This window comes from Poecilia latipinna, unplaced genomic scaffold (assembly GCF_001443285.1).
Source record: "Poecilia latipinna isolate Pla-1442-1.1 unplaced genomic scaffold, P_latipinna-1.0 Scaffold112, whole genome shotgun sequence".
Lineage (NCBI taxonomy): Eukaryota > Metazoa > Chordata > Actinopteri > Cyprinodontiformes > Poeciliidae > Poecilia > Poecilia latipinna.
Genome location: NW_015112728.1, coordinates 450,460 through 470,579, shown reverse-complemented (window position 1 = coordinate 470,579; position 20,120 = coordinate 450,460). Strand labels below are relative to the sequence as shown.

General features: G+C 39.5%; 2 protein-coding genes and 1 long non-coding RNA gene across 4 annotated transcripts in view; 2 read left to right on the top strand and 1 right to left on the bottom strand.

The window, feature by feature from the left end:
• Positions 1–84: 84 nt before the first annotated feature.
• On the top strand, positions 85–16,739 carry ptpn21 (protein tyrosine phosphatase non-receptor type 21). 2 transcript variants are annotated; one of them, XM_015028010.1, is made up of 20 exons: positions 85–315; positions 2,265–2,562; positions 3,295–3,464; positions 3,640–3,737; positions 4,548–4,615; positions 4,712–4,782; positions 5,761–5,848; positions 5,976–6,064; positions 6,808–6,895; positions 7,563–7,642; positions 7,747–7,854; positions 8,610–8,670; positions 9,406–9,481; positions 9,683–11,190; positions 12,479–12,619; positions 14,044–14,262; positions 14,670–14,798; positions 15,418–15,652; positions 15,754–15,911; positions 16,003–16,739. In XM_015028010.1, exons 2-20 carry the CDS (start codon positions 2,383–2,385, stop codon positions 16,129–16,131), a joined length of 3,696 nt encoding a protein of 1,231 aa, XP_014883496.1. In that variant the 5' UTR covers positions 85–315; positions 2,265–2,382; the 3' UTR covers positions 16,132–16,739. The 2 variants fall into 2 exon arrangements, with proteins under 2 accessions (XP_014883496.1, XP_014883497.1); XM_015028011.1 differs by lacking the exon at positions 7,747–7,854 and having other exon boundaries at positions 86–315.
• Positions 16,740–16,792: 53 nt separating this feature from the next.
• The window catches only part of LOC106944772 (uncharacterized), a 23,377-nt gene continuing 20,049 nt past the window's right edge, over positions 16,793–20,120 (top strand). The window contains exon 1 of the long non-coding RNA XR_001424409.1: positions 16,793–18,567. This is a non-coding gene — a long non-coding RNA (uncharacterized LOC106944772). The remainder of the gene's footprint in view (positions 18,568–20,120) is intronic.
• Positions 18,676–20,120, bottom strand: part of fam98b (family with sequence similarity 98 member B) — a 6,879-nt gene continuing 5,434 nt past the window's right edge. The window contains exon 8 of the mRNA XM_015028015.1: positions 18,676–20,018. Coding sequence (XP_014883501.1) covers positions 19,740–20,018 — 279 coding nt within the window. The 3' untranslated portion in view covers positions 18,676–19,739. The remainder of the gene's footprint in view (positions 20,019–20,120) is intronic.

Below are 20,120 nucleotides of genomic sequence, written 5' to 3'. Positions count from 1 at the left end.
TCACTTTAGTTCGAAATGTAGGTGGGCACTAAAACGTATGTACTAAATATGCAGCAGCGCGGAGGAAGACAGAGTCCACTTGTTGCTCTTCCAATCCCAGGAAGCGAAATACGCTTGGAACTTCAGCGAACTGTTGGGCCAAGAGAGGCATGGGGTTGCTGCGTTAGTTCAGGTCTACGGACTAACTATAGTCTAGTAAAAGTCTCACTCAAAATCAAAAAAGTATCCGAAGAGTTGTTCTCGACAGGCTTCGATGACGAAATCTTTAAGGAGCTGATATAATTTGGACTTTTAAATTGCATCTCTTGGCTAACGGTAACGTTAACACCTTTTTTTCTTCCCAAAATATTTACCGGCGACGTCAACCTCTCGAGGGTGTAGTCTATTTGCTGGAGCAGAAGTTAGCTGGCTAGCTAGCAGGAGTTAGTTGGTAAATTGAATGATTTGAAAATATAGCAATAAAAAATGGTAATTAGTTATAGAAGACGCCACATTATTTATCCAGCTAATGTGAATACAGTTGTTAGGATTATTTAATAGAATGTGAGATTGAAACTGCGTGGAGTTAGTGAAAAGGCATTGTTTTTGTTTTAGTTTGTTTCTCGAATCACAGGTTCTAGTTGTAGGTCAAGGCTATTTCCCGGGAGGGGATTATCCAAGCACAAGCTTGAAAAATGATGAACGCAGGTTAGGCGGTGGAATTAAAATATTTGTGCAACTATATGTTTTTTTTTTCTTCCAAATGAGCATTAAAACATCTAAAAACTGAATGAATGAGGGCTTAAAAAATTAATGTCAACAAGGTTTGTAAAGTAGAAAATGCAGCTCTGAAGATTACGTAAAACTGTGTTTGTCTGGATTATGACACCAGAAGAAATGACTTCTCCCACAAGTATCATACATTTTAAAACGAGTCACTCTTCCTCATCTCTTACCCCTGGTTTTTAGGAGTCTGCAGCTGCAGCTCCGGGACCGTATCTGACTTGTTAGGCCCTCCTAAATGGTTCGTAATAACTTTGGGAAAAATAATTTACAACTGGGCAGTTCAAAAATATATAAACGTAAAGACAAAGTTTATCAGTTTTCTGTGTTTTCATGAAAGATCTACATAATTTTGTACTTCAGAATGAGATTAGTATTAAAATATTTTCATTTTTTTTTCCATGTTTAAAAAGCAAATTGTACTTCCCTTCAGTTTCCACAAATATGAGATGTTCAGTTTAAGAAAAAATGGTTTATTCTCAATCTTAAACATTGGCTGTGTGTATATTTCTTTAATTTAACAGTGAAACATTTATACTTACACAAAACTTTATTTTTTATGAAGGGTCATGCATGTTTTACATATAGATATAGATAGATATTTTAGGGACACTGGGAAAACACAGATGTAAATATTTTCAGGTAACATTTTATTTTACTTTATTTTTTCTTGACCAATGATGACTGTAATTTCGATTTTAAAGTGTTCTGATATGTTTTATAGTACTGTTAATTTTTTTAGAAATGAACATGAAAATGTAGCAAAAATAAAATATTTCACTAGCACATATAGTTTAATGCTTACCAATATTTTAGTTTGATGTTATTTCCATTTTTGCTCAAAAAAAATAAATGAATGCTGTAAGTTTTTTTTTTGTTAAAATATATTTTCACAAAATCAAGAAAACCTCTCAAATGTCTACTTTAATTTGTTCCAATGCATTACATTAAAAAAAATAATAATTTAGCAGGTATACAAAATTTCTGATCATTTTAGAGTTAGGAAAACATGCTACTGCTATGACGGTGATTGAAAATAAGCCTCATTTTCTACCTTACTCTCTTCCATTATATTTCTATCCCTCATATTTTTTGTGTACTGCGAATACATTTCCAAACAATTAAGTGCAATAAACTTTTTTTTGTCATTAAAGTACATTTGACAGTGCTTTTTTTTTTTTTTTGTTTTTCAACATGCAAAAAAATAGTATGCTCACATTTGCTGCAGGATTTATTCCTGTTGACATGATGCAAACAGATCTATTTAGTCGCATAGTTTAACTAGAGAACTGATGCTGTGTTAGCTTCTCTAAGGAGTGCATCAGTTTTTAGTATTTTAACCATTGCCTGAAATAAGTGCCCAGGGATAGCGAGAGTTGGGGCTCCTTAAGGGTGGTATATTAGAGTTGCTTTGTGAAGTATTTTTTGTTATGCAGTGTTTTGTTGTCCCTCTATACTCTTGTACTCAGCGCATGTTTTGTCTTTCTCCTCTCGCATATCAGAGCTGACATTAAACGATGATCCCCATGACTTGAGATTTCTCGCTGTGTTGGAGCGAACACCAGAAGCGAGTACTTCCTCTGGACGACAAGACATCGCCACCTGTGAAACGAGTAAATCATGCCCTTGCCATTTGGCTTTAAGCTCAAAAGGACTCGAAGGTATACTGTTTCAAGCAAGAGCTGTCTTGTCACTCGGATTCAGCTTCTGAATGGAGAGTTTGTTGAGTTTACGCTGTCTGTGGAGAGCACTGGGCAGGAATGTTTGGAGGCAGTAGCCCAGAGACTTGAGTTAAGAGAGGTATGTATGGGTTTCCATTCAATACAAATACTGATTGTTCCTTTTTAGGACTTGCTATCTCAGCAGTAAATTATTTTAGTTAGGCTGTCCTCCGGTCAGATTCCTTCGTGAAACTCTTGAATCGAACAGAAGAGACAGACGAGCAATTTCTTTCCAAATCAGTGTAACATTGGAATATGTTATTTAAGTAGTGTACACACAATCATAGAGCGCTACTTTAATGGGCATGAATCGTATTTTTAAAATTATTTTATAAAAGAAAATGAAACCATTCCAAACATCTAACAGTGGTCATAAAAGCAGCACTGAGTCAGAATTTTAAAGGTTTCAAATTTCCAGTAGAAACTAAAAGTAAAGTTGTTTCTGTTGCAAGAGACCTGATATCTTAATGTTGCACTGCAAGCCAAATTGAAAGCAAATGCTTTAATGTTATTTAGTGAGTAAGAAGAAACAACAAATATTTGCAGGAGGACAATATTTATATGTTCCCTAAATATCAAAAAAAAAAATTTTTAAAGTCTCAGGGATGTTATAATTGGGCTGAAGTTCTCTGTTAAAAGCTGTGATATCCTCCAACATCCAGCACTGAATTTATTTAGAGGCTGTCATTGACATTTTGCCAGTAACTTCCAGATTGCTCGATGCGGCTATCCTCCACCACTCTGTGGCTAATGTGCATTTGTTCCTGTTTGTTCCTTTGTGTGTGTGTGTGTGTGTGTGTGTGTGCTGTAGATCACATATTTCAGTCTGTGGTACTTCAATAAGCAGAACCAGCAGAGATGGATCGACTTGGAGAAAGCCTTAAAGAAACAGTTGGACAAATATGGGCAGGAGCCCACAGTTTACTTTGGAGTTTTGTTTTACATACCCAGTGTTACCCAACTGCAACAGGAGATCACAAGGTGAAGTTCAGAAAAACCACCACAACTCCCATGCTGTAAACATTTCAGAAACAACGATTCAAGAGCTCTGGTTTGAGTTCTTGAAAGTCTGTCAGGAGAGATTAATGTCGCACTTTGATTGCACTAAAGCCTACCGTGTTTGCTCTGCTCTTACTTCCATGTCACTATCCCACAGATACCAGTATTACCTACAGTTGAAGAAGGATGTTCTGGAAGGCAGGATCACATGCTCACTGGACCAGGCTATTCGTTTAGCCAGTTTAGCAGTACAAGGTAAAAATCTGTGTGCAGCTTTAGGCTTTTGCCAGAAACGCAAGATTTTCTGTTTCTGTGTGCGTTTGTGGCCCCGACTCCGTTTACATGGAACACACTAAAATATAATTTTGAGCCTCTTGGTGTATTTCTTCATTCATATTAAACAAAACACCAAATTAGTCATAAATTACATTAAATTACTCACATCTCTAGATGCTGCTCAAACATTTTTACAGCCAGTTTTGGTTGGCCGACTTGTTTTGATTTAATAAAAATGCATGTTTTCCAGCAATGGAGCTAAATAGATAAGTGCAGCATTTTTTGCACCCAGAGCTCCTATTTAACAGTTGGCTTTGTAAGCAGCTGGTAAAAAGTGCCTTTTACGTAGAACAAAGTCCTTTTTTTGATTCTTGCGATACGCTGCCTATTAATGTCACTACGTGGTTTGTCAAGTTCTTCCACTTGATTTTAGATTTCTTCACTGTGTAATTTGATATGTTAACTCGGAAACTGTTATTTTGCTTCAGTCAGTTGTAGCTTTCGATCAGTACTCGTATCTGAAAAACTGAACATATATGTGATTGTTTTTAGAAAACAACCTGCAGCTGCTAATATGTTTTTCAGACAGTGGTGCCAAACAAAATGGACCACTCCAATTCTAAAATTAGACCCGTCATGCACTGCTGTATTACACTCTACTGAAGTTCCCCATTGGTTTTCTTGCTAAAAATGCAAAGTGCTGTGAGGAAATGAGTCCTGAGAGTTTTCTTTTGGAGTTTATGTGTCGAGCTGCTCTCACTATTTTTATTTATTTTTTGATGCCGACAGCTGACTTTGGAGACTTCAATCGATACGACTCCCAGGAATTTCTTCAGAAGTTTGCACTATTCCCTATTGTAAGCATTTAGTTTCTTTATTTTCTCCAGTAGCAAAAGTTACTTTTGCTCTTTTGTTTTTCACTTTAGCTATATAAAACCTAACTGTGTTTGCAGGACTGGATTCAGGATGAACGCGTGCTGGAGGAGGCCACTCAGAAAGTGGCAATTCTCTATCAGTCATTCAGGTGAGCATATTTTCCATCCATCGATTCTTCTCTGTGCTTGGATCAAGAAATTAATGGACCTTAGGGTCAGTTGGCCACTTTGCTCTCCTATTTTCTACCTACTCCTTTCCAGTTTGTTCTTTCCTTTTCAAATTTCTTAACAATTAACATACTAGTTTATAAACATGCTTAAGAAAATTGCAAAAATTGTTTTCTGGTGAAGTACTTTGATAAATAGGGATATATAATCATACAAATACTCTGATTCTTCATATGATTTATGTTCTCATCAAACTACAGATTTAAAAAGTTAGTGTGGATCAGTAAATTATTGCACTGTTTAACAGTGCAGTAATTTACTGCACTGTTTAACAGTGCAGTAATTTACTGAATTATTTTTCCATGCAGCGCTAAGACCCTCCTGCTGCCTCTGAATGGTTGTTTCTGACTGACCTATGTGTTTCACACGTTTGCTGAAGCACGTAAGCTCGCCGATGATGTTAAGAAAACTATAGTAGCCTTCAAAATAAAAGCAGTATCATTGTATTTGCCACACTTATGGTATTTACATTTTCACTCCGGTCAAAGGTTGTCAACAGGCTGGATTTGGACCACAGGTCATAAAATGCCCAGGTCTGCTGTAGATGGTGGTTGTTCTTTTTCAGACTTGAGCCTTTACTAATGTGAACAAAGCATGGGCTGAATGCCATGAGGAGTAAGGTTCAAATAAAGTACAAAACAAACTTATTGAAGAAGTGGAAAGAGGAGACAAAGCCAGCATTGAATCAATGTTTTTTTTTTTTTTTATTCACTCCAGTTTCCAGAGATTAGCTTTCTCTCTACCCACCTCATGACTCTGTAGCCATCAATGTGTACATCTAAAACAAAAAAGTTCACTCTAGTCACTGTGCTGTGACTTACTTCAACAGTCGTATCCTTGTTTGCTTTGTGTCTTAAGAGCGTTTTCATTTTATCATCATCCATTTTTCTTCTGCGCAGAGGTTTTTCAGCTCCTGAGGCAGAAATGCTGTACATGCAGGAGGTTGAAAAATTGGAAGGATATGGGCAGGAGAGCTATCAAGCCAAGGTGGGTCTGCAGCATCCACCCTACAGCTCTGCGCTCTCCAAAACCATTCAGGACCAAGCTATTTGATTGGTGCAATGTGGAATAAAACAAGCCTTTATCAGTTTATTTTGTTTCTGTTTTTGATCAGGACAACACAGGCGTGGACGTCACTCTGGGTTCCTGTCTTGATGGTATCTTTGTAAAGTATAAGAATGGACGTTCACCTTTATTATATCGGTAAGTTTGGAAGAAATTCATGTCATTCCTGTCAGTTGATTGAACAAAGGCTGCTATACTTTCTCCTTGCTTGCTACAAATTCAACCATTTGGAAATGTTTACATTTGTGAAAAGCACAGATAGCTGAGTTGTGGCACAAAGACTAGAGGAACGCCACCTACCATTCTTATTAAAGAGAAAATGTTTTAAAACCAGATTTGGCAAACGATTGACAAGTCTGTAAAGCAACTGAATGCTAGCTTGTTACTTGAGCTAATAGCCTGACTATGTGCTATTAGTACTCTAAATTACTGAATGGCGAAAAGGTGCAAGTTGACTGCAATATGTTTCAAAGTTAAAATGTCTATAAATAAATGTAATGGATCTCATTATGACTGTAATAATCAATGTTATGGTGTTTTCTCAGTAGTAGGAATGTTTGTTGTTACACCTTTTTTGGATTTAAAGCACTAAAACCACGTTTGTGTGTAAACACTGGCCCATGCCTAATTACAATTATCATGTAAGCAGTGATTAATTAATCCTGCTGGTATAGAGGGAGCTGATGGTGAAATCATTCCTCTAGGATACTGAAATACCCTGTCTCACAGCCTACATAGTAAATGACAAGTATTCTAAGAATATGTATCTGCAGGACAGAGTTATTTTTAGGTATTTAGTGCTCCCACAATTTAGAAAATAGTCGACCATTGCGTCTGCCTTACAGCAGTAACATTCTTTGTTGTTTTTACGGCCTGTCCAGGTGGCATGAAATTACCAACATGAATCACAATAGGTCCTTCTTTGGCCTGGAGCTCAGCAACAGAGAGGAGAGTGTTCAGTTCCAGACCGTAAGTCCGTCCCTTCTCAACCAAAACATTGTTCTGTTTAACTTTATTTGGCTAACCTGGAATTTTTCATTTGTCATGGATTTCACCACTGGCTTAGCTGAATGCCTCTTTGTGAGAGCAACGTATATTTAGGTTGTGTTTTTGGCTTACCAATGTGGAAAGACAGAAATAGTCTTTCGAAAGTATTCACAAAAACTTGTTCATATTTTTGTCACATTACAACCACAAACCTCTATGTATTTTATTTGAATTTTATACCAAAGAACAACACAGAATCATGCATGACTGTGATGTGGAAGAAAAATAACATACATTTCAAAAAGTGTGAAACTCTTGACACCAACCTCACCAAAATAAAATCCATTCTGCTGCCAGAAGTCACCTAATGAGTTAATAGTCTGTTTTGTTTTTTTGTTTTTTTTTATCTCAGCTTCTCTGAGATAAAATTTGTTAGAGATAGAAGTGTATTAGAGAACATCAGTAAAGATGAAGATCAAGAAACGCATAAGACAAGTTGGGGATTTTACAGAGAGGGTGAAAAATAAGTAAAAGCTAGAGAGTGTATGTATTTTTCCACTGCACTGTTCTAACCAAACTAAGTTAAGTTCACCTCTGTACCTTTTTTGCCTTGCAGTTTCAAATATGTGTTTTCTTTCTTTATTTGTAGGACGACATGGAAACGTCTAAATACGTCTGCCGCATGTGTCTGGCCAGACTCAAGTTTTATAAGATCAACAAGAGCAACTTGTAAGCATTTTGCAGCATGTCTAGCCTAGTTCCTGTCTCCGTACCGTCTCCTTCTCCTCTTCAGTCTTACCTCATGTCTTTCCAATTCTCCTCTCTCTCTTCAGAGAGGAGAGTCCCCCCCTGCCCTCTGAGAGCTCCCAGAAGTCCCTTCTCACTCTATCCTTTCCTCGTTTTCCAATACTCTCTCGCACATTTCTGCCTTCAGATAAGGGGTGAGCAACACTGCCACCCTCTGTCTGTGTGTTTCCACAAGTTTGCCACCTGAGGTCAAAAATGAAAGCCCTCTGTATTGCCTAAAGTATTGATGCTTGTCTGTGAATAAGAATGTAGGTGAGCCAGCAATTGCGACCACATGTTCTATTTTATTCAAATTCTACAAGCATTTGGGCAAGAATCATAAAATTCTAGTTCCATGATAAGATGACACCTCAGCACAAAATCCATCTTTGAAATCTCCTCGCTTTGAAACGGCTAGTAGAGGTTTATAGCCAAATGAAGGCAATTAAGAAGAGAATGCTTGGCCACATTTATGAGTTTATAGATCAAGAACAGTGCACAGAGCTTCATGAAGCCATAAATTTTACTTTTCTGTAGTAAAGCATTTTTTGTTTATTGTTGTCACATGCATTCTGTGACTCATAAGTGCATAAAGCAAGGTCCATAAATCCATATTAAAGCCTATTTGTTAACGTTTCTGTGTCTGAAGCGTCTCAATACTACAGATGTATATACATTTTTTTTTCTTGTATCAAACCACAGTTTTAAAGTTGGTCAAGACACCACAAATGAGTTCTGACCCAACACCAATGATAATTATAGACTAGAGACTAGGAAGCTTCCTGAAATTGATTTTCTGGGTAATTTAACATATTTATACAACGGAAATATTTAAACTAGTGCCATTTTGTTTTAATAAGCTTTCGTTTTTTTTTTTTGTTTGTTTTTCTTCCTTTTTTTGTTTCTTCAGCCAAACTCCACCTACAGCAGTCAATTTAGTCAGACGGAGATCTTCAACGAGAATTTCTCTGGTAATGTCTACATTGTCCTACTACACACCTGCACAGTGGAATCAGTTTTATTTTATGTTTGTTAAAGACTCTTTGAAATTTTCCCTGCAAAATTTGTTAAATTTGACAAAAGCAAAACTTTCTGTTTTTACATAAGGTCTTGCTTCTGTGTTGCCTTAATATTTACAAATGTGATCATTTCAATACATTGCAAAAAAAAAAAAAAAATAGTACTAGTGGTTTAATGTGGTAACTCAATAAATGCACAGTCTGTGAAAATCAGATTAATTTCATTATTTATTTCATATTTCCTGCTCTCCGGCTCATCATGAAATAATCTCAACTTTCACTCAGGCTCATAAAGTAGCCGCTAACATTCTGTTGGTTAATCTGAGTGGCAGTTTATCTGCAGACCAAATGTCTTTTGCTCCTGAGCCCTGCCCACTGATTTTAATGTATGCAAGAAAGATTAAATGAATTGCAACACAGAAATGCAGAATAATTAAGTAAAATAAAAACCTCCCGACTATAATTACAGTAAATAAATGTGTATGCTTGACATGAATATGCAGTTTTTGTTTTTACATTTACTTACGTGTGCACTTCATGAATTGCAGAAACCTTTACACCAGTTATTTACTTGATGCATGGTTTCCACTTTGATGTAAATTAATCTGAATAGAAATAAGTATTTAAAGACTTTTGACTCTAGTAATTATGAGAGTTGATTAAAATCTCTGTTTTGTTTCTTTACAGCCAAAGTCTCAGGCCTACTTGATGCCTCAGATGCACTACAATGGCCATTTTACTGAGCCCTACACTTCATCACAAGGTACGCACCGACTAGAAATAGGGTTGCATTCCCATGTCAGGCAATGGGATCGAAATCCGCTTTTTTTTTTCTCACCAATGTGCCTAATTCCAATATTTCCACTCCTTTTTTTTTTTTTCAATTCCTTTGTGCTATGATCTTGTGACGATACTGTCGGCTCTCCCCGCTCAGTAAACATCGGATGTTCCCTCTCTCTCGTAGATAACCTGTATATGAATCCCCAGAATGGTTTTTACTACCACTCCCAGACCAGCCTGGACTGCTCTCCTCTTGAGTACAGCAGCGGAGGGCGTCTGCGCAACGGCAGCGTCTACAGCGCCCACAGCACCAGCTCACTGAACAATCCCCAGCACTACCTTCAGCCCTCGCCCATGTCCTCTAACCCCTCCATTACGAGTGACATCACCAGGCCAGACTTCGTTCCCTCCCATCGCCACAGCGCGCTCATCCCACCCTCCTATCGCGCCACTCCTGATTACGAGACGGTGATGCGGCAGAAGAACCGAGGCATGGCGGGGGGCATGGTTCTGTCTCAGGAGCATCGGCAGAGCCACTCCATGAGGAATTTGAACATCGGGAACTCGTACGCGTACAGCAGACCGGACCCTCTGGTTTACAGCCAACCAGAAATAAGAGTAGAGTACGGCGGAACGTCCCAGCATCACCAGTACCCCTTTCATCTGGGCTCCAGCTTCCACAGCCCCTCTCCGTACCCCTACCCTCCAGAGCGGAGGCCCGTTGTTGGAGCTGTCAGCGTCCCAGAGCTCACAAACGTCCAGCTGCAGCAGGCGCAGGAATATCCGGCCCCCAACATCATGAGAACGCAGGTCTACCGACCGCCGCCACCTTGCCCGTACGCTCACCCGCGTCCTGCCAACAGCACGCCTGACCTGTCTCGTCACCTCTACGTCAGCAGCAGCAACCCAGACCTGATAATCACCAGACGAGTCCATCACTCTGTCCAGACCTTCCAGGAGGACAGCCTGCCTGTCGCACACTCCCTACAGGAAGTATCAGAGCCTCTGTTCAGCGCTCCGCCGCATCGACAGCCGTACCACGCTCACAAGCGAAACTCCATCGAGATCGCCGGTTTGGCTCACAGCCTGGAGGCAGTGAGGGTCAAAGAGAGAACTATGTCCTCCTCAGCAGCGGAAGCAGCGACCCCACCTCCTGTGGTGCATTCTGGGTCCCAGGTTAACGTGTTTTTAGAACATGCTAAGTCGGCGGAGAGGGCAGACGCACAGTACGGACACAAAAAGTCTCTGTCCGATGCGACAATGCTAGTTCATAGTAGCGGGGAAGATGAGGAGTTGGAGGACGATAGTGGGCGTCACACTCCTCTTTCACAGGAAGCGGTGGTTATTCCAGAGCAGCCGTCACCGCAGCAGCAGCAGCATCGCAGCCTGACGTCTCTGTCCTCTGTGACGACTCAGCAACAAATCCCGAAGGAGCCGCCTCCCGCGTATCCCATAGGATCTGCCCTAGACCCCTCCAAAACCAGCCCCCTGGTCTATAAAGTTCACCCTCGGATCCACAAAGGAGAGCCGCTTTACATGCTGTCAGATTTGAGACAACCTGAAATTATGCCCTCAGTGTCTGAGAGCGACGTGAGCGAGCAAGACAATCACAAGCCCAAGAGAGACTTCAGTAAGGGACCCGTGTTCGCACTTCCTGCTGGAGGACAATCGTTGCAGGGTTTACCTCCTCCGGTGAGTTTCTTCTCTAAAATCTGTTTTTTTGTCTTGTAGCAGATTTATTGTTACCAGGGTTTTTACAGAGTCTGGGAAAGTCTCAAGAGATGAAATCTGAATAAGAAGACTCCGTCCAACCAACCATTAATTTTAATCCTAACTACCGTCAAAAATATCTGATAGAAATTAATAAAAAAAGTTTTTTTTTTTTTTTTTTTTTATAAAAGTTGGCTTAAAAAAAGGTCATAACGCTTGAAATTTAAATCTTGTATAGGCCTGTCACAATGGCAAATTCTGCTGGATGATATATGATCCCAGTAGTTTTTCAAACAAACAATAATATTTTCATTTTTGGACTATTTTCAACGAATATAATGATAATGGCATAATAATGCAAGCTTGCCCTCTTAAAGACCGATAAACTTTAATGCTGTAAAGAGCACTGGAACCTAATTCAAGATATTTTTTATATCAGAAATAAATCGCAACAATAAGAATAAAGGAGGAGGAAATGAAAAACACACAAAACCAAAACCTTGAATAAAATGAATTATTACCTCTTTGTAAATGAAATTGCGCTTCAAAAAAATATTAAATATCCGACTGGAAATAATTAAGCTCATTTTGCAATTAATCTTAAAAAGTTTTGAGTTTTGCCATTGAAGGATCTGTCTGAACCCTGTTGCAGGCCTTTTATCAGTCATTTTCTGCATACCAACATACAAGCGTTTGTTAATGAGAAGAGTTGCTCCCTGTAAAAATGCGAAAGTGAAGGTGCTGGCAAGACGAGCAGAAGAAACCAGACAGTCAACAGAGCAGCTGGCAGACACTTCTTGGATAAAGTAACAAAGCTGGAATGTTAAAAATGAAACATAGGGCGTTATCCCTGATTGTGTTTGAAATGTTGTTGTTCTGGGCAGTCAGCTGCTCTGGTCAGCAGTGACCATAGACGCGATTTGTCTGTGTTTTTGGAACACTTCTAAAAATACTAGGTTAGATTTAGATTTTTTTTTTTGTCAATGAGGTTTTTGAAAATCACACAAACGGACCTTGAGAGAAAAGGAAGATGGTTGGAAGTTTGCTACGCCTGCAGATGATGACCGCAATGGTTTCAGGTTGACAAGTCAGCAAAAGGAATGCTCCTCTGCTTCCTCGTTGAACTGGAAAGGTGACATTTTAGCTAAAGAAAACAGTGAGCAAGCATGCGCCGTCCCTCCCCTCACCTGTCTGGAATCCCTTTTTTTATCCGAAGCTTTTACGCATTTCCCCTGATCTTTTCCTCTTTGTCTCCGCTCGGTCGCACCAGGGGATGAAGAAAGGATCCAGGTTAGAGGTGAGGAAGATGGGCCCTCTGAAGGTGGCCCGTCACAACGGCCTGTCGGTGTCCAGGAAGGTGGTGCAGAACGAGGTCAAAGACGAGCCGGAGCAGCCGTCTAATGACGAGAAAGTAAGACGCTTCGGTTTTCAGGGCCTTGCTCCTCGAGAGTTAACGCGTCTAATGTTTCATTTTCACGTTTAAAACTAGAGAGAGAAATGTTTCTTTAAGGGTAAACAGCTGATCAACAGGAGTTGCAGGTCTTGTTGGTGTTCATAAACTTCAGGTGAGGATTTTTTATTAAGAGGGAAACATGGTGGAAATTCTTTCAGGTCTAAGTTTAAAATAAATTGTGTGAATTTATGCCTCATTCAGTCGCTGATTAAGTTGTCTAAATAATGGCGTTTCTGTCTGAAAGTGTAAAAACATAAACGGTTTTGAAGGTCATTGTTATTTGACTTGAACACCACAGCTGTTGTGCTTTTTTCTCAGCACAGCAACAATATTTACACTTTTAGAAAGTTTATTAAAAAAAAAAAGGTAAGAATTTAATCAGGGTTGTTCTAACAGCTAACATTAAACTATGATGACAACAATTACCATAGTTAGAGTGTAGTGTATTTTGTGACCCTTCTCAGAGGTATTTTTAAAGTCTTTCTGCATTTTAATATCTGATTTTTATCTGTTTAAAATTCAAAGAATTTCCCCATAAAATAATCTAAGCTGTTTTAGATCTGACCAAAGATGAGGAAGATTATGCACAGCTCACTGCACTGGATAATTTATTCTCTTCATGAAATCAGCCTGGGACCCTAAACCTGGAAAACATTCACTGTAATCCACATAGGTGCTTTTGAATATCTTTATTTTCCACAGCTTTCAATTTTAGTTATCTAAACAGAGTCATTGCACAAAATCATAATTTATTTCTGTTGATTTTAATGATTATTTACACTGTTGAATAAAGTGTTACCTTGGTGAAAAGCCTCTCACAGCTCAGACAGTGTTAGGGTTTCATCTCTATTGCAGCCGGTCAGCTTGAGGCTCTGCTGGGGCGTTAAGGAAGCTCTAATTACGTTATTATCGACCTTCAACTCGTCTGCACTGTCGGGTCTCTCTCATCTTTCTTCTGACAATACTAAACCAGCTGCTGGTGCATCTGGCAGCGTGGCCAGGTGCCGAGTCCTCCTTGAAAAGTAATAAATCAGGATCTCCATAAAGCTGCTCAGCAGCTGGAAGCATGAAGAATGTTCCTGATGGACAGCTGCGTTTGGTTTTAGACTTGATAAAAACCCAGACATTACTGATATCATCCCTGGTTAAATTGTTGCTTAGAAGAAAAAAATGTGACCGTAGCTCGTGTTTTGGATAGAGATCCTCCAGCTGCAGCCCACCTGAAACTGAACCCCGTTTCTTACACCGGCGTTGGTGTGCAGTCTTCTTAAAGATGCGATTATTATTAGTGCTAGGCAAGATTCTTTTTTCCTTTAACTCAACTTTCCTTTAACATTCTCAAACATAATTGGATTGGTCTAAAGTGTGTGTGTGTGTTTCAGTGCAAGTTGCTGGAGCAGCATGTGGAAATGGGGGAGCTGCTGAAGGAGTTTGAGAGCGTCCCAAAGCGCGTCCCAGGAGAGGATTGCAACACGGCCCTGCTCGCTGAGAACAGAGACAAAAACCGCTTCGCAGACGTCCTGCCTTATGACAGCAGCAGAGTGGAGCTGGTTCCCACTAAAGAGAACAACACGGGCTACATCAACGCATCGCACGTTAAGGTAAGAGGCGCACAGAGATGTTTAATAGTGGCTCACAAACCTTTTGGCTTCCAATGCAAACCACTGGCAAGGAGATGCAACCAACAAACCAGTTTAGCAAGGAATCAAACAGCCTCACATTTAAACATCTGGAGCTGCTGCTTTTCCACAGGTTCAACATTATTGTCACAGATATGATATAAATGATTTGATTAATTTCTTGACATCGGCTCAAGGCCCAAATGCTTTCCTCGGCCACTTTTGGTTTTACATTTAGTCTCGCTTTCCGGAATTTTAGCAAGTGCACTGCTGCTATTCAAAATGAGTATTTAAGCTTCGTCAGTCATGCGTGTCGGATTATTTGTGGCATTCAAATCTGCCACACCGACATTTTCCCACTTCCCTCTTCCTCCCTTTGTCTCCGTTAGGTAACAATAGGCGGACAGACGTGGAGCTACATCGCTGCACAGGGTCCTCTGTCTCACACGTGTGCAGACTTTTGGCAGATGGTGTGGGAGGAGGACGTCTCCATCATCGCCATGGTGACTGCTGAAGAGGTGTGTTCATTCTTTACAATCAAAGTTAAACATTTGCATTTATTCATTCGTTTGGGTTTATCTAAAATGGCCAGATAGATCGCCCTGCACAGAAAATATGAGTTATTCTCTAATATGTCATTAAATGAGGCAAAACTTTATTACTGTTATGTTCTTTTGGATCTACCAGATTATTTCTATTTGCTAAATGCCAAAATAATCAGATGTATTTAAAAAAAAATAAAAATAAACAGTTCAAATAAAATCTATCTAATGGATTTTAAAAGGATGTCTAAAGAAATGCCTCTCATATTACTTTAACACTATAAATAATACAAGGCAATTCAACAGCTATTGAATGGGTTGAAGTTGGAAGTAAATTATAGATGAACAGCTCGAAAGCTTCTGCTAAAGGATACAGCTTTTAATTAGGAAAATTAATTTGGTATTTAGAAACGGGCTTTAGGTTGTTGACTTAAGAACCGTATCTAGCTACGGATATTCGCTGATGTCATCAGGTGTCAGGACAGAGATCTAGAAGGTCCTTTTTAAACAGAGGTAAAGGATGAGGCCTGATATGTTTCCCTGAGGAACTCCTGCTACTATAGAGCCAGTTTTCCTCATCCCTGCCTTCCTGCAGGAGAGCGGTCGAGAGAAGAGCTGCCGTTATTGGCCTCGTCTCGGCTCCCGTCACAACACGGTGACTTACGGCCGATTCAGGATCACCACGCGCTTCAGGACGGAATCTGGCTGCTACGCCACCACGGGGCTGAAGATCAAAAACGTCCCCAAGGACCAAGAGAGGACCGTCTGGCACCTGCAGTACACGGACTGGCCTGACCACGGCTGTCCAGAGGACTTTAAAGGTTTCCTCAGTGAGTGGAACCAGTCTGCTCTTCATGATCCAACCTGTTATTGACTTATGAATGTTTTAAAGTTAATCCATCACCTCTTCTTTCTGTGAATACGTCTCCAGCGTACCTCGAGGAGGTCCAGTCTGTGAGGAGACACACGAACGCCATCAGTGACCCGAAAAACATCAACCCAGTGCTGGTCCACTGCAGCGCTGGAGTGGGTCGCTCCGGAGTCGTCATCCTTTCTGAGCTCATGATAGCTTGTCTGGAGCACAACGAGGTAAACTATCCTCCGTGAAAGAGGAGGAAAACCAGAGCTACCATTTGTTCATCTGCGAATGAGCATCATGTAGGAACCGTCACTGTTTCAGGTGCTGACTGTCCCAGAAGTCCTGAGGATGCTGCGTGACCAGAGGATGCTGATGGTTCAGACGTTGTCTCAGTACACGTTCGTCTACAAGGTTCTCATCGAGTACCTCCGCAACTCCAGGCTCATCTGATGGGCGACACGTCCCGGATTACCGCAGAGGGGAGGATTAAGCGTTTATAACAAACTGCACTGAGGCAGCTGCTCATATCTGTCCCAAGCGTGGACGCCATAATTTGGACACCGTTTTTGCCAAGTATTAAATCATTTTCATTCTAAGAAGTGAAATGATGAGAGAGAAGAGACGCCACATGAAGAAACTCGGACTGTGACCTGCCTCTTAACAGTATTATCTTAAAGATATTATTTTTTTACACACGCAGGTTGTTTAACAAAGCCCAGCACTTTGATGGTACCACGAGTACAAAATGAAGTAATGCTAAGCTGCATAAACAAATACTATTGAAAACTTTTATGTTCATTTAATGAAGGATACTGTTGAAATCACGGATAAGTGCTTCTGAATAGACAAGAAAAAAATCTTTGAAAACTTAATTTATGTTAATAATTTGATTCCAAATGTAAAACTTGGAAACGTTATGCAGTGATATTTGATAAATATGGTTTACAGGTAAGTTTGAATATTGCAGAAGACTAATAAAAAGGTGGTGTACAGTGCAAAAACACAAAGTGTTACCAAGTACATTTAGTGCAAATATCTTGGTACACTTGAAATAATAATAATAATAAACAAAAACTAACTTGCAATTAGCTTTTCAGCAAAATAATAGGAGCTTGTTTTAAGTCAATAATTTCTTTAATATTAAAAAAAAGTACTGGTTCCATTGGCAGATTATTTCACTTACAACATAGTTGTACATGGTGAAAAGTTTCTTAGTTCACTTGAAAAGAGACAAAACCAAGAAACTAGACTGAAAATACTTGGTGAGGTTTTGTGTTTTTGCAGTTGGGTTTTTATTAGCTGTAAGCCATAATCATCAAACCCAATCTCACAATATGTGTCAGTGTTAACAAATCTTCATAACGAGTTTAGCTTTTCTTTTTAATTGAATTAACCATGTTGGATTATATTCCACTTTATTCAGATGTACCTTTGTTTTATTGTTGCTTTGTTTCGTCCTTCTGTCTGTTGGAAAACTCAGAAAGTAACTTGGTGAATCTGAGATTGTCTCCTAGAGTCACGACAAAAAAATAATCAGGCTGTCTAAACAAAAGTAGATTTTGATTTTAAACAAAAATAGATTTTGTTTCAACAAAATCTACATGACCTCTGAGGAGCTGTAAAGCCACACACCTGCTGTAAGAGGGACAGTGAGGACTGGACTTTGTGAAACACTGGACGGACGAGAACTGGAACAAAGAGAAAAGTGCTAACTTTTTTTTTTTTTTTTTAGAGGGGAAGGGGGGAAGTTTAATTTATTTATGGGTTTAAAACAATTGGAGTTTGTATTTAAAGATTTACTGTTTGCTGCAACTAAAAAATCAATACACCGTCTAAGCTGTTACAAAGTGCCTTAAAAACTGGGAAGGCAGAGCTTTTTTTTTTTTTGTTTTTTGTATTTTGGAAAGCTAAGAAGGACATGCTTCTGATTTAGTGTAATTTATTGAAGTGATAAAGCATTTTGTGAAGGAGATACAAATGAAACGTGATTTTTATTTTTTCCTGTATAAATCAGACGACAGCTGTGAGCTGGTTCGGCTGAACGGAGCGTCTCCGGTTCCGGTGTTCTGCTCTGCGATTATTAAAGAAATCAAGAGTTTAAACTGCACAGAAACGACGTTTACAGACACTCTGGAACAACAACAACAACAAAAAAATTAAAGTCTCAATTTATTCAGGTAGCCTGATTGTCGCCAACAAGTTTTTCTAAGACACAACGATGTGATCGGAAGAAAAATGCTTCAGATTGTTCTTTTGAAGAATTAAAACTAAACGTGTAAGCGTTCAGCCATGTACAGGTACTTTTGTCACTGTAAATTCTGCTCCAATGAGTATTGTAAAAATGTTTATAAACTATATGTATTAAAGCCAACATGCTGTTACCGGTAAAAGTATTGAAATAAGTTGTTTTTGCAACAAGCTGCTGATGTTCAGTCCATTTTATGGAGACTAATAGAGGCTTTTATTCATTTAAATCAGATGTGAGGGCTCATATCTACTCTAGGTAGCACTGCTGATAGTTTTCAGTTTTAAATCCAATACAGATTTAAGAAGAGGTCTCTCCTCTTTTCATGTGAAATAATGTAGAATTTTCTGCTCAGATATTTACGGTAATAAAGTCCTCATTCACCGTGGTCAAGCTTTTCCAACCGGTTTCGATTTTACTACTTCTCTTCACCTCGTCCATGCAGGGGCCACGTTTACAGTGCAGGTCAGAAGTTTACAGTCACAGCATGTTAATTCAAATACTTTTTTTTTTCTTCCTTTGGGGTGCTTTATTTGTTTACTCACAAAGGTGGGCTGAATAAACATTTTAATAAGAATCAAGTTTTCTTTTTCACTAGTCCACACATGGTCAAAATGATTGATTTCATTTGCTAGTGCTATGTAAACAAACTGAAACGAGCACACAAATTAAAGCTACTGAAAATGTGTCGCCTAGGTTCAAATCTACGGGGACGGGAGTCAAAAACCAACCAGAATTATGGCAGACGCTTGTCGAAAAACCGAACTGGAGCTTCGTTAATGACGGACGTTTAGCCAAATGTTAGAGGGCGTCCATGTACATCTGAGTCTGCGATGTAAATGCAGATTCAAAAACATCCACCATAAATTCAAACTTGTGCACCCAATTATTAGACGTTGTTGTATAAATACAAATAAAAGACAATTAAAAATCATATTTAAAAGTCCAAAACCGATAACCAGCGCTGCAGATTTGATCCTCTGATCCACCCGCTTCTAATACTTCAGTTAAAAATATGTCTGTCAAAAGTAAAACACACAGTTGGCATCTTAAAAGCATTCCAGGATGAGTTTCCCAGGACTGTGTTGCTAAAGAACAAAGTAAAACACAAAGCTGCTCTACAAGTCTTATTTGTCTCCCAAGATAAGATCCTGGAGCTACATTACATTAGTTTAATTTATCCTATAATCTCGTAATGACTAGAGATGCACTGATTGCAGTTTTCTGGCAGACCATCGATCTCTAAAAAGCCAGACTTTGCTGAGTCCAGTTCTGGCAGATACAGATTTTCTTGACAGGTGTTATAAGGTCATAATACACCTTTAACTTTATTTCATTGGAAAACACTGAACAACACAAACTCGTTTTAACTGCACATGAGGTAGTGTTCTCAAATAAAATGAAACGTTTAGAGCTTTGCTGGCTAAGCTGTTAAATCAGGTAAATTAAATAAATAGTTTAAATCAGGCCTCCTACTGCAGACGTGGAGGGAGATGAGACTGATGGAATGGATCGGCTTCACATGCAAATATCGACCGATCACATAAAATTAGGAAATCAGGGCCGATCAATCAGTGCACCCCTAGTAACGACAGCTGATTTGTCCATAAAACATATATAAAAAAAAAAAAAACAAACACAAAATATTAAAGTTTGATAAAAAAAAATAAAAATAAAATGAGAGGGGAAGGTTTCCCATTGGTTGGCATCAGATGAGTGTTTTGTTCCACTGAGCTGCGTTCCTGTTAGATTATGTTGTGTGTGTGTAGAAAGCTACATTTGGATCAAATGAAAACTCAAAACACAGCAGATGCTAATACTGGTATCGTCCTCTCTTCCCTCCATGTCCTCCATAGTCTCCATGTCTGTTGTGTCCTCCTTGGTTCCATCCTCCTCCCTTCCATCCTCCACCGCCTCCCCATCCTCCTCTTCCTCCTTGACTCCAGCCGCCGCCGCCGCCTCCTCCTCCTCCGCCACGTCCTCCCCATCCTCCACCTCCATCTTGCCTCTTCTGCCAGGGGGGCATCTCAGGCGGCGGGGCGTCTATCTCGGAGGGACGTCCTCCTCGGTCCGGCACTCTTCCCATCAAAACCTGTTAGGGGAACCAAACATCTCTGTATCGCATCGCCCATCGACTTGAAGTATTTTTTTTTTTTTTTTTTTTTTTTGGGGGGGTTTTTTTTCCTTTTTCCCT